This window comes from Mus caroli, unplaced genomic scaffold (assembly GCF_978045245.1).
Source record: "Mus caroli unplaced genomic scaffold, Mus_caroli_1 scaffold_3, whole genome shotgun sequence".
Taxonomy (NCBI): Eukaryota; Metazoa; Chordata; class Mammalia; order Rodentia; family Muridae; genus Mus; species Mus caroli.
The window spans coordinates 32,472,501-32,486,146 of NW_028227258.1; the positions used below are offsets into that span (position 1 = coordinate 32,472,501).

At 41.2% G+C, this 13,646-nt stretch overlaps 1 protein-coding gene across 1 annotated transcript in view; it reads right to left on the reverse strand.

Annotated features, from left to right (window-relative positions):
• The window catches only part of Zgrf1 (zinc finger GRF-type containing 1), a 64,952-nt gene that overhangs the window by 1,091 nt on the left and 50,215 nt on the right, over window positions 1–13,646 (reverse strand). The window contains exons 18-25 of the mRNA XM_085835537.1: window positions 11,544–11,621; window positions 9,353–9,500; window positions 5,847–5,974; window positions 4,248–4,371; window positions 1,570–1,746; window positions 1,302–1,436; window positions 323–584; window positions 1–176 (exon numbers count right to left, since the gene is read on the reverse strand). The exon at window positions 1–176 is cut by the window's left edge and continues 1,091 nt beyond it. Coding sequence (XP_085691663.1) covers window positions 40–176; window positions 323–584; window positions 1,302–1,436; window positions 1,570–1,746; window positions 4,248–4,371; window positions 5,847–5,974; window positions 9,353–9,500; window positions 11,544–11,621 — 1,189 coding nt within the window. The 3' untranslated portion in view covers window positions 1–39. The remainder of the gene's footprint in view (window positions 177–322; window positions 585–1,301; window positions 1,437–1,569; window positions 1,747–4,247; window positions 4,372–5,846; window positions 5,975–9,352; window positions 9,501–11,543; window positions 11,622–13,646) is intronic.

Consider the following 13,646-nt stretch of genomic DNA (forward strand, 5'->3'; position numbering starts at 1 on the left):
ATAGAAACACCCTGCCCAGATTTGTTGTTGTTGTTGTTGTTAATGAGATTTATCCTTTGATTTCTCTTTCTCCTTTTTTTTCTGTTTTTCTTCTGCTTGTTTTTCTAAATAGTCTTTAAGACGTTGGTCCAGCTGTGGTTCACACTGGCTTGCATGCTGCAATCCATCTTCCCTTCCTGAAAAGATACAGAACACGGGAATCATTCCTTACCAAAAGGGGCTTCCACATTACTGTCCCCTCTGGCATCTCCCAAGGGGCCATGGGCCCAGTGATTCCTCACAAATCGCCCCTGAGTCAGTTTTAATTGCATTTTTCTTTTACCTTCACAGTGTTGGATCACACGCCCCCATAGTCGATTTTTCCTCAAACAGGACAAACTTCCTACAATCAACAAATGTCTCCTTCCTCTGGTCAACGCAACGTTCATTCGTTTTTCTGAGTCAATGAACCCTACTTGTCTTGTCCTCACACAGGACAGAATAGTGATTTCCTTCTCGGCACCTTGAAAGGCATCCACTGTGGACACCTGCACAGCTTTAACATCAGGATGGCCGACGTCCACAGCACTGAGTAAACTGCAAATCTGCAGACAAACAAACAGGCTCAGAAAATGCAGAAATCAGGAAAAACTCCATCTCTACACTGGGCAGTTCAACCATTCAGGAGTAAATTCAGGAATATTTTTCTTTCTTTCTTTCTTTCTTTCTTTCTTTCTTTCTTTCTTTCTTTCTTTCTTTCTTATGACTCACATGGAATTAGGTAGAAAGTATCTAAGATTGGAAATGACAATATTATTTGTGATGAATAATCAAAAGTGATTAACCTATTGCAGAGATTTTACTTGTATATGCTAATTTGAGCAGATAAGTAGCTAATAATGAAAAATAAAAAATATTAAGAAAAGATTATAAAAATCTACTTAGCAAAAATTGGCTTTTATGTACCTTAATACCTGGTATCCATCCTTGATTTCCTGATGAGATATAATAATGCAAGGACATTTGGAAAAACAGTCTCAATCCCATCTGTCCCCAGACACAAAGCATACACCACATTTTCCTCCACTAATCTGTTTATTTGCATTTTTCCCCAACAGCTGTATACTGAATTTAATTAAACCTTGTTAGGTTTGCATTGAGTTATGCAGAAAAAATCCAGGCCAGAAAAATTTATCAGAATGTTTCTTTGTAAGTACATAGATGACAGTCCCAAAGATTTCAGGTACCAAGTGAACTACCAAACACTATAATGTGAATGTGATATTTACTATGTGACAAATGCCATCCCACGCAGCACACACCTTGTACATCTGCGACTTGTATAATGTTATCACCCCAATCATGCAGCTCTCTATCCCACTTGCCATCAGTGATTGGATTAGCTTGAGGGTGAAAGTGGCTTCTGCCACATTCACAAAGCTGTTCTCTCTCTCAACCTGGAGTAAGAAACAGATCCAAAATTATCTTCCCAGAAAGGCCATGGGAAGACTGAGTAAAACCACACAAACAATAACAATAAAATTAAACCAAGATAGTAAGTAGATTCCCATCAACACTGATGTCAGTCACCTGCTCTGCTCCCGTGACGTTATAGAAACACAGCGTGGGCAGCCACTCCAGTACAGGGCTTCTCTCTCTTTCTGAAATGCCATTCACCAGGCTTCCTTCATAAAACAGATCATTAGCTATGGCACTGATCGCAGGATGACAACGGTACTGGGTTCTTAACAGAACGGGTTTGTGGCCCTAAGAAAATTAAATGAAGAAAAACAAAAAATTAAAATATAGCTTTTCCTTTTATTCCAAGGGAAGGAGAAAACCTATTTAAAACATTTTAATGTTACATTATGCTCTGAGATAAACTACAACAAGAGAAAAACTACAGATAAATATTTTAAAAGAAATTATAAAGCTGGGTGGTGGTACACACCTTTAATCCCAAAACTATGGATGCAGAGGCAGGGGGATCTCTGAGTGTGAGGTCAGCCTGGTCTAGAGAAAGTTCCAGGACAAACAAGAGCTACACAGAGAAACCCTGTCTCAAACAAAACAAAAAGGCAGAAAAAAAGAAACTATAATTATGTGTTTATAGATTATAAAACCACAAAACAGAGTAAACCAAATCTTACAGTTCACCCCCCAACATTATGCTTTTATAATCTATGTGAAGTTAGGCCTGATAATTGAGGTTTTTTTAACATTAGGCAGGCTGGGTGTACATGCCTGTGAGCCCAGCTCTGGTGAAGCTAAGGCAGGCAGATCACAAGTGAAGCTCATTTTGGACTAGACAAGAAGTTCAAGGTCAATTCAGTGAGCCACTGTCTCAAAGTTCCAAGTGACAAGAAGGCCATGCTGGCTATATAACACTCCAGGCCCTAGTTCAATGCCTGCTACTACAACAGTTTATCTGCTTCTTCCTCAGAAAAAGCCACCATTTCATTCAGAATCTTCAAAGCAGCCCCCGCTCTCACTATGGTACCCTAGCATCCCAGTCTCACATTCCAGTGAGCTTCGGGAGTTCATTACTTGCAAAATGTTCTTGAGTAGGCGCAAAGAATGCCAATAACAAGCTTAAATAGCAAATGTAGAATTAGTGACCTCATGAACAAAGTATCATCTATGAGAAACACAAAAACAATGAAGAAATCAAGTCTCACCACTCTGTGGGGCTTGTGGAAGGTTGTAAACGTAAATCAGCACATGTGTAAAAGCTAGGATGAAGCCTCTGGGGTAAACTTACTATCAGGACCATTACTTGTAATAAAAATGACTATGATTCATTTCCATGGTAGAGCAGTGGCAACAGTATGTATAGCCACACAACATAGTATCCAGTGATGTATATGACCACACTGATAACTGCAAATCAAGCAATGCTAAGAGGGTGGTAGCAGCTGTGTCAGAGACAGGAACCTAATGTTCAGGGAACAGAAGGAAGCCTTCCCAGAAAGAAAACTAGAGGTTACCAGATCCAGGAGAGAAGGAGAACTTGGAAGTCATCATTTATTGAGTACAAAATTGCTATTTGGGATGACTTAAAAAACAAGAGTTGTAGGGCTGGTGAGATGGCTCAGTGGGTAAAAAGCATTTGCCATCAAGCCTCTCTCTACCTGATAACTGACTCCGGTAAACTGTCCTCTGACCTCCACCCAAGTGTAGACACATACACACAAGACACACACACACAGAACTTTAAAGATGGTACATATATACAATAGTTTTATTCAGCTGTAAAGAACATGAAATTAAGGGCTAGAGAGATGGCTCACAGGTTAAGAGCACTGGCTGCTCTCCCAGAGGTCCCGAGTTCAATTCCCAGCAACCACATGGTGGCTCACAACTATCTGTAATGGGATCCCATGCCCTCTTCTGGTGTGTCTAAAGACAGCTACAGTGTACTCACATACATAAAATTTTTAAAAATCTTAAAAAAAAATTCAATAGCTCATCCTAATACAGGGTTTCCCCTTTAAAAAAGAAAAGAAAAAGAAAATGAAATTATGTGATTTATATGAAAATGGATGGGACTGGAAATCAGAATGGCAGTGAAATCAGCCCAGACTCAGAAAGCCAAATCTTGTACTTTTCCTCTCATATATGGAACTTACTTACACACACACACACACACACACACACACACGGACATACACACATACACACGTGTGTCCACAGAGGACATGAAGGTAGAGACTCTCTGAAGGGAGCAGGAGGGTGACCAAAAGAGTGATGGAATACATATGTCAGGAAAGCAGAAGGCAGATACTAGGGAGAAAGCAGACCAACAGGAGAGGGCGAGGAGGGGAAGGAGAGCAATACAAACAAAGAGAATGACATGTATGTGTGAAGAGAAAAGTCACACTGAAATGATCTTTCGCATGTTAACAAAAAATAAATAAAAATTATAGATTATAATTCTATAAATTATAGAAAAAACATTTTTTTAATTGGGAAAAAAACCCTTAGCACTACCTAGTGGTTGCTGGGTCCCCTGACTGTACGAAACGCCACTTCACTGCTCACCTAAGTTGAACACTCATGGATAGTAAAAGTGATGTACACAGAGAAACAGCTCCATTTTTAAAGGCATATTAGAATAAAGAGATCCTACTTGTCTTTAAGAAGAGTACTTTCTAAAGAGCTCCACTTATAAACTACTTAAGAGCAAGGATAAGGTGCCACCTCTTCATCCTTTATCCACCCACACAGTCTACAGCCAGCAGTAACTTGAAGCATTTAGAAGTACATGCCATTAAGCAAAGCCGATCAAAAAGAGTTTGTTCCAGTCCATTTTCATGAGCTGCATCAGAACCCTGAATTGTAGGAGGCAGCTGTTTGGGGTCTCCAACAAGAATTAGCTTTTCACACTGAAACCTAAAAAGAAACAATTCAGAAAATTAATCTAAGCAAAGAGAAAAGATATACAGATAGCATTCATTGTGCGTTCCAAAACGTATTCTCCAAATGCAAAGGCAGGACAAGTCCTAAGAGCCTGCAGGGCTCAGTGGTACTAAGCAGCAAGCTGAAGGCTTTGAAACGTTACCTCAGAGCCTTCGTTTGGGTTAGGAAGATGGCTCAGTGCCTTCAAGAACTGAGCTCAGATCCCTCTCGCTCACACAAAGCCAGGCTCCGTGGCGACAGCACAAATTCATAATGCCAGTGCCGGGCGCTTAGGGACAGGAGGTCTCTAGGGACTCGCTGGCCAGTCCAGTGAAACAGTGAGCTCTGGATTCACTGAGAGACACTGCCTCAAAAAATTAGGTGAAGGCGGCTGGAAAGCTGGCTCTGTGGTTAAGAGCACTTGCTCTTGCAGAGGACCCAGGCTCAAATGCCAGCACCCATAGGGAAACTCACAATGGTCCATAACTGCACTCCAGCTCTAGGATGTACATGACACACAGACATGAGCAAAGACTCAAACACTGAAAATAAAATAAACAAACACATTTTTAAAATAACAAAAGGAAGAAAAGAATGTGAGGAGGTCAGAAGGAAGGCATGGGCTGTTTCCTTCTGTCTGCACAGGCACACACAGCTATCAGCACACATGGTCACAATGTGTGCAGAATACAGCACAACTGCATTACTCCCCTGTACTCAGTGTTCCTGCAAACCTGTCTTCTGGGAAGTGACCAAGTCAGCCTGACTGCCCAGTATCATCTCAGTAAAGGCTAAAACCTCATGCCCAGGGTCCCAGGCAAACCCTGACAACCGGCGGGCGCCTTATGGACACATCAACTGCGGAGGAGCACGGTCTCCCGGTCTCACTGTGGCGACTCTTCCTTAAGGCAGGCTTTATTTTATTGTCCATGGTACTGGGGATGAAACTCAGGGAACACATTAAACATGTTTTATCCATTGACCTGTATCTCAGCCTCCAAAGAGGCTTTAAAAGCACAATTTCCTAATGGCTGTAACGGCTTAGTTCTGGGGACAAATCTTCATTTTCAATTTGATTTTCAATATATTTTCTCATAAACTACAAAATATTTTCAGAAGCTAAAGCATTCAAATCATACAAAAGAAAGGAAACTGAACAACACTGCCCAGTGGAGTAGAAACCATTAATCTAGCTGACAAATAAGGGAAATGCTATAATAGTTTATAGATAAAGCCACCAGTAGTGCGGTTATAGTTTTAAAGACTGTGAGGTAAGTCCGATGGCTAAACTATGAGCTCACAAAATTTTGATATATTTACTTCAAAAAGTTTCTCTCTGTTATTTACAAAAGTAATGTTAGTAACTGAATTGCTAAAACTTCTGACACATGTTTGTGGAGAGTCTGGACTCAGGAAATGTCTGACTTACTTGACCTGTGTGTACTGTTGGGAAAAGCCGCCCAGCTTACCTTGCAATGGGAAGAAGTGAGGCTGGCTCTGTCATCTGGCTGCACTCATCCAGCACAACCACGGGGAACTTAAGGTCATTCAGACACGGGAATGCGCAGGCTGCACAGGTAACGCCAACCACTCGGACCTTCATTAGAAAGGAAAGGAAGCTTTGAGACAATATCTCACTCTATAGCCCATGCTTAGCCTCAAAATGCTTCTGCCTCAACCTCCCTTCTGAGTGTGGAGATTATAGTTGTTGAGTCATCTTGCCCAGGCAAACAGAAATATCACTAGCCAATGGCTATTAAAAGAAAACAACAAGTTAATGGAGAACTTGAAGCCTAAGTCAGAAGAGAAACCAAACGTATCTTGGTTCCTGCTACTCATAAATCAATTGTCAGTTTACTGCTACGCTTCCATCACTCCCACATCTAAAGCTGCTGCAGGAGGTCACTAGCAAGAACATATTCGCTGTGGCATTGCAACAGAAGGAACATTTTACGGCAGGAGTGGCTCAGGAAGCGTCAAGGATGACATGTCTGTCTTCCTGTATCTTCTAGGTGAGCCTGAATGGATGAACACATTTTATCAACTCTGACCTAAGTTCCCCACGAAGAACACAGAACCTGCTAAGAAGCCATCCTTCGCTTAACCCTGAACACTGTGGCTCTGTGATGGCTTAACAAGGCACCTGTCTAAAGCAGGGCATGCCTGTAATTCTACTACTCAGGAGCTTGAGGCAAGAGAATCGGGAATTCCAGGCAATGTGAGCAGAAAATAGACCTTCAAGTGTACCTTTACCTTTAGTGTATTTAAACTGTACAAATCCTAGTAGTATTTTAAAGTACAATTGTGTTCTGGAAACTGTATCTGATGAAAGCAATTTTAGAAGGAAAAGCTTAAATTTATAAATTAATAAACTTCTTTTTAAAAATTAAAGGATGAAGTTTTTCCATTAATGAATTATATTACTTTTAGCTTTTTGTTGTTTGAGACATGGTTTCTCTAAGTAGCTCTGACTGTACTAGACTCAGTCTACAGACCAGCCTGGGCTTAAAAATCACAGAGACTCATTAGATTCTGCCTCCCATGTATAGGGATTAAAGGCATGTGCTAACATGACCAACCATTTTTATCTTTTAATTCATTATTATACTGCTGAGAGTCAAAGACATTTTATTATTTACTGACTAGAAAGCAATAACTATAAAGCATTTTTAAAAAATTTATTGTAGGGCTGGAGAGATGGCTCAGTGGGTAAGAGCACCCGACTGCTCTTCCGAGGGTCCGGAGTTCAAATCCCAGCGACCACATGGTGGCTTACAACCATCCGTAACGAGATCTGACTCCCTCTGGAGTGTCTGAAGACAGCTACAGTGTACTTACATACATATAAAATAAATAAATCTTTTAAAAAAAAAAATTTATTGTAAACTTTGGGCACTGAGCAGTGTCAGGTTTATCTGCTTTCCTGAACTGGACATTTGTTAGTGCATATTTTTAAAAAAAGGGTTTTGTTCTTGTTGTTGTTAATATACTTTCATTTGTGAATAGGTAATGATTATTAGAACTGGGTCCTCATTAGCAGCTGTTCTTTTTTGTTTTTTTTAAACTTTATCTGCATTTATTTCATGCTCAATTTATTCCCGGGCCATGAGTTTTTGTTTCTTAAGCTTCTTCTGGGCAACCTCCTCTTCTGGCAAGTGTTTTGTAAATTGTATCTTGGGTATTCTAAGTTTCTGGGCTATTATCTACTTATCAGTGAGTACATATCATGTGAGTTCCTTTGTGATTGGGTTACCTCACTCAGGATGATGCCCTCCAGATCCATCCATTTGCCTAGGAATTTCATAAATTCATTCTTTTTAATAGCTGAGTAGTACTCCATTGTGTAAATGTACCACATTTTCTGTATCCATTCCTCTGTTGAGGGACATCTGGGTTCTTTCCAGCTTCTGGCTATTATAAATAAGGCTACTATGAACTTAGTGGAGCATGTGTCCTTCTTACCAGTTGGGACATCTTCTGGCTATATGCCCAGGAGAGGTATTGCGGGATCCTCCGGTAGTACCATGTCCAATTTTCTGAGAAACTGCCAGACTGATTTCCAGAGTGGTTGTACAACCTTGCAATCCCACCAACAATGGAGGAGTGTTCCTCTTTCTCCACATCCTCACCAGCATCTACTGTCACCTGAACTTTTGATCTTAGCCATTCTGACTGGTTCTTCACCACTGTTCTGTCCCTCGGGCACCACTTTCATAAGATGGAGCTTCTGAATTATCCCCTTCACCAACAGGACAGTAATTCCTGTTATCATCTGGGCACCTGGCTCCCAGTGCCAGGAATGAGTGGATTACCCTGGATTCTTGGGCACAGACAGACCCTGAGAGCCCTGGCTTTTTTTTAAAAAGATGTATTTATTGTATTTATATGAGTACATTGTAGCTGTCTACAGACATCCCAGAAGAGGGCATCAGATTCCATTACAGATGGTTGTGAGCCACCATGTGGTTGCTTGGGAATTGAACTCAGGACCCCTGGAAGAGCAATCAGTGCTCTTAACCTCTGAGCCATCTCTCCAGCCCCCTGAGCCCTGGCTTTCTAGGACAGCATCAAAGACAATTTTCACTCTGACATATTACCCAGAATAAAATCGTTTTTTCTTTCTTTCTCCTAGAATACAACTAATTTTATGGGTTTTACCAAGAATCTATTCAAAGCTCCCCACTTTCTTCTTCAAGCATCTATGCAAAGGGAGAAGAAAGAATGCTGCAGGCATAGTAATAAGATGTGTTCATCACTGTCAGGACAGTCAAAAGAATGAGCCATGGTGAACCACGGTGAGGGGCTCCAGGAGAAAAAGGAGAGGGTCTTTTACCTCAGGTGCAGTTTGTTCCCAGAATTGTCCTTGGATGTGATTTCTTGCTTCTTGTGACATTTACATTCAATTTATAAGACATGTTTGCTGCTGGATGTCAGAACATAGCTATAGAACTCAATCGGGTCACTGTTTCCTCAATCTAGATATGGCCTCTGCCTTGCTTTCATGTTTTCCCACATAAAATCTATAGCTCATGCCAGGCAATTGTGTTTAAATGTGTCTGTCCTAAGACAGTTCTTAGAAAGGGCTGCTCTGTTAATTTTAGTATGTGCTTATTTACGTGTTTTTCTAATCATGCTTTTCTCAGCCCACACAGCCTTCCTTGATCACTGCTTTCTTTGCTATATAAAGGTCCACTGAAACTGAAGTAAGGCTGCCTACAGCATCAGACTCTCTCTAGGCCTACCCATTCTCTCAGGTCCTCAGATCCCAGGTCCAGCAGACAAGATCTGCACAGGTTGATGGAAGCCAGCTCACAGCTTGGAGAATGCTTGCAGCAAATACAACCTGCGGTGGGTACAGTTGGTAAGGACTCACAGAGCACACAACCTGCTGACTCTAAGATCACCCATCGCCACGGATGAAGAGCATCTGACAGAACATATTCACGGGGAAGGAACTGATGCAGTTTCACCTCACCTGCTTAAGCAGGACTCTGTTGGTTCCCAGCTTATGCTGCTCAATACTTTTTCTGACATAAACTCTTTCAATAGGAGTCAGTTCTTCCTTCATCAGTGCATTGAGTTCCTTCAATTGTTCACTTTCATTGTCTGAGCCAGCATGCAAGCTAAAATTGAGCAACAAGAAAAAAATATTCCTTGTTAATTTCACATATACAAGGAACAAAATGAATTGGACTTTGTTATTGTTTGCTTGTTTTAGTTTGTTTTTGATTTATTATGTATACAGCTTTCTGCCTGCATGTATGCATACAGGCCAGAAGAGGGCACCAGGTCTTATGGTTGTAAGTCACCATGTGGTTGCTGGGAATTGAACTTTTGGACTTCTAGAAGAACAGACCTCTGAGCCATCTCTCCAGCCCTTGTTTTGGTTTTTCTAAGTCAAGGTCTCACTGTCTAGTCCTGGCTGACTTGGAATTAGCCATGGAAATGAGGCTGGCCTTAAACTCAGAGACCTAATTGCTTCTGCCTCCCAAGGACCAGGATTACAGGCCTGGGCCACTCCGTGTGCTTTGGATTACCTGTTCTAAGTTAGCATTTCTATGTAGGTTTCCTAATTTAACTAAAAACTAAAGCTATCTCTTTCTCAAAGGCCAAATGTAAGGTAAAACCCATAAAATGTTCATACTTCTTAGAATATTCTGTACCTGTTAGGATTTAGTGGTCTTACCGTCAATAAGACAAAAAGGCCACCAACAGATTGGGAAAGGATCTTTACCTATCCTAAATCAGATAGGGGACTAATTTCCAATATATATATAAAGAACTGAAGAAGGTGGACTCCAGAAAATCAAATAACCCCACTAAAAATGGGGCTCAGAGCTAAACAAAGAATTCCCACCCGGGGAATACCAAATGGCTGAGAAACACCTGAAAATATGTTCAGCATCTTTAATCATCAGGGAAATGCAAATCAAAGCAACCCTGAGATTCCACCTCACTCCAATCAGAATGGCTAAGATCAAAAACTCAGGTGACAGCAGATGCTGGCGAGGATGTGGTGAAAGAGGAACACTCCTCCATTGTTGGTGGGATTGCAAGCTTGTACAACCACTCTGGAAATCAGTCTGGTGGTTCCTCAGAAAATTGGACATAGTACTACCGGAGGATATCGCAATACCTCTCCTGGGCATATATCCAGAAGATGTTCCAACCGGTAAGAAGGACACATACTCCACTATGTTCATAGCAGCCTTATTTATAATAGCCAGAAGCTGGAAAGAACCCAGATGCCCCTCAACAGAGGAATGGATACAGAAAATGTGGTACATTTACACAATGGAGTACTACTCAGCTATTAAAAAGAATAAATTTATGAAATTCCTAGGCAAATGGATGGACCTGGAGGGCATCATCCTGAGTGAGGTAACCCAATCACAAAAGAACTCACACGATATGTACTCACTGATAAGTGGATAATAGCCCAGAAATTTAGAATACCCAAAATATAAGATACAATTTGCAAAACACATGAAACTCAAGAAGAATGAAGACCAAAGTGTGGACACTTTGCCCCTTCTTAGAATTGGGAACAAAACATCCATGGAAGGAGTTACAGAGACAAAGTTTGGAGCTGAGACAAAAGGATCTAGAGACTGCCATACCCAGGGATTCATCCCATAATCAGCCACCAAATGCTGACACCATTGCATACGCCAGCAAGATTTTGCTGAAAGGACCCTGATATAGCTGTCTCTTGTGAGACTATGCCGGGGTCTGGCAAACACAGAAGTGGATGCTCACAGTCAGGTATTGGATGGAACACAGGGAGGAGCTAGAAAAAGTACTCAAGGAGCTGGGGGGATCCGCAGCCCTATAGGTGGAACAGCAGTATGAACTAACCACTACTCCCAGAGCTCGTGTCTGTAGCTGCATATGTATCAGAAGATGGCCTAGTCGGCCATCAGTGGAAAGAGAGGCCCATTGATTGTGCAAACTTTATATGCCTCAGTACAGGGGAACGCCAGGGCCAAGAAGTGGGAGGGGGGGGAGGAGAGTGGGGGGTAGGGTATGGGGGACTTTTTAGATAGCATTGGAAATGTAAATGAAGAAAATACCTAATTAAAAACAAAACAAAACAAAAACAAACAAACAAACAAACAAAAACCAAAAAAAAAAAAAAAAAAAAAGGATTTAGTGGTTGGTTTTACCTGTAAGGTAAAATTGGCTTGGCAATCTTCCTAACACTTCCAACTCTGATGAACTTTTCAAATCCAAGACTGAGAAGCCTTAAAGAAAATAAGACAAAACAGATTCTCCTTACTTACAAACAGAGTATAAACACAGTTTCATGGATGCTTTATATTACTGCAAGCGTTCCTTTAAAGACAGCGTGCCCAGTCTGTAGCCCAGATTTTCCTTAAACTCCCAATGCTCTTGCCTCAGCCTACTGAGTGCTGGACATACAGACATGCACAAACATGTTCAGGCGTATTATTATCCTAATTATTTTTGCAAAGGACTACATTTTAGAATTATATGATTCAATATGAATATTTAGGCTCAAAGTAAAAGCAATGTAGTTGAAAATCTTCTCACAGAACATACTGAAAGGGTTTTGGCGGTTATCTTCCTTTCTTGGTGCAGGAGCTTAAAGCCAAGACTTTATGTATGCTCTACAATCATCCCACTACCTAGCTACCTCCTCCTCAGCACATTCTGCAGAAAAAGTTAGATATATTTATTTTATATTAAGAGACTATATAAGTTACTTTTCTATTGCTGTTATAAAACACTGTGACCAAAACAACTTACAGAAAAAAAGGAGTTTTTATTTGGGGTTTACAGTGCAGGGGAGTCACAGTCAATGATGGTGGGGTGGAGAGAACAGGCAACTAGAGCAGCAGTTGAGAGCCCACATCCAATTCTAAAGCCTCAAGGCCTACCTCCAGTGACATACTTTCTCCAGCAAGGCCACACCTCCTAATCCTCTGAAAATAGCCATGGACTGGGAACTAACTCTTCACATCTCTACAGAGGTCATTAAGTGTTTATAAAATGCCAGTTTTGGGACTGATGAGAAATAAAATGCCCTAAAGACAGAATATGGAAAGCAATAGATACTATATATTTTGCATTAAGAGCTTTTTCAGTATGTTAGTGATGCGCACTATCCCATCAGAGAGAAGGACACTGAAGCTCAATGTGAGATAACTTAGCTGAGTCTACATCATTAATAAGTGGATGAGGCTAGAAAGATAGGTCAGAGATTAAAAAACATTTGCTGCTCTTACAGAGAACCCTGGTTCAATTCCCAGCACCCACATAGTGGCTTAAAACCATCCATAACTCCAGTTCCAAGAGATCCTATGTCTTCTGGCCTCTCTGGACACTGCACACCCATGATACACACACATAAATCCAGGCAAAACACCCATACACATAATATTAAAACAAAAACAAACAACAAACAAATGAGTGGAACCAGTCAAGCCTAGAAGGAAGGCTAGATTGTCTGCCTCCAGAGACTGGAATGTTCCTCTGCAGATAACTCCTAACCCCTGGTTAGGGAATTGTGCAGAAGGAGAAATTATTCCCTTCCCTTCCTAGCTTTATGCTAGCTCAGAGGAGCAGCTCCATGACACCAAGTCCTCTACAACACTTGTACCACCTTGGAAACTGGAATTTAAAGAGAACCAAAGCAAACTGTAGCCCTGTAAACATAGTTTCCCAAAATGATGACGACAAAACTATTCTGTGAGAACATAAAAAGATTCCGATTTTAAATCTTTCAGTGTGACAAGACCTAGAAAGAGGCTGCAGGTAAGCCTCTGGTAGTGATGACTGTAAAGGAGTGCCTACATTAAAGGGTAAGGCCCAACAGGGGGTGGCAGCAATCATGGGTTCCTCAGGAAGTGAAAGGCAGAAAGACAGAAAAGCACCAGCACCTATCTCGTTCTGCCTCCTGTGACTGGGTGGACCAGCCGCCTCATGCCTCTGCCACCATGGCTTCCCCAGAGTGAGGCCTCGAACCGTAGATGTGAAATGTGATAAACACTTCCCGCCATAAGTTATTTTGTCAGGCTAAGATGAGAAGTAACCAGTGGACTTCAACCTAGAGAAAAGTGAGCTTCTTTTCCTTTGGAAATCGCTAGTGCTCATTTTTCAACTCAAGTTTGTATTACATCAGTAACATGGTGTGGACAGTATTCTCAGAGCACTGATACTAGAGGGGACTGGTCATTATATGTATCCATACTTTCATTTTTTTCTAAAAAAAAAAAAAGTCTTATTCTGAGCATCACAGTAGACAA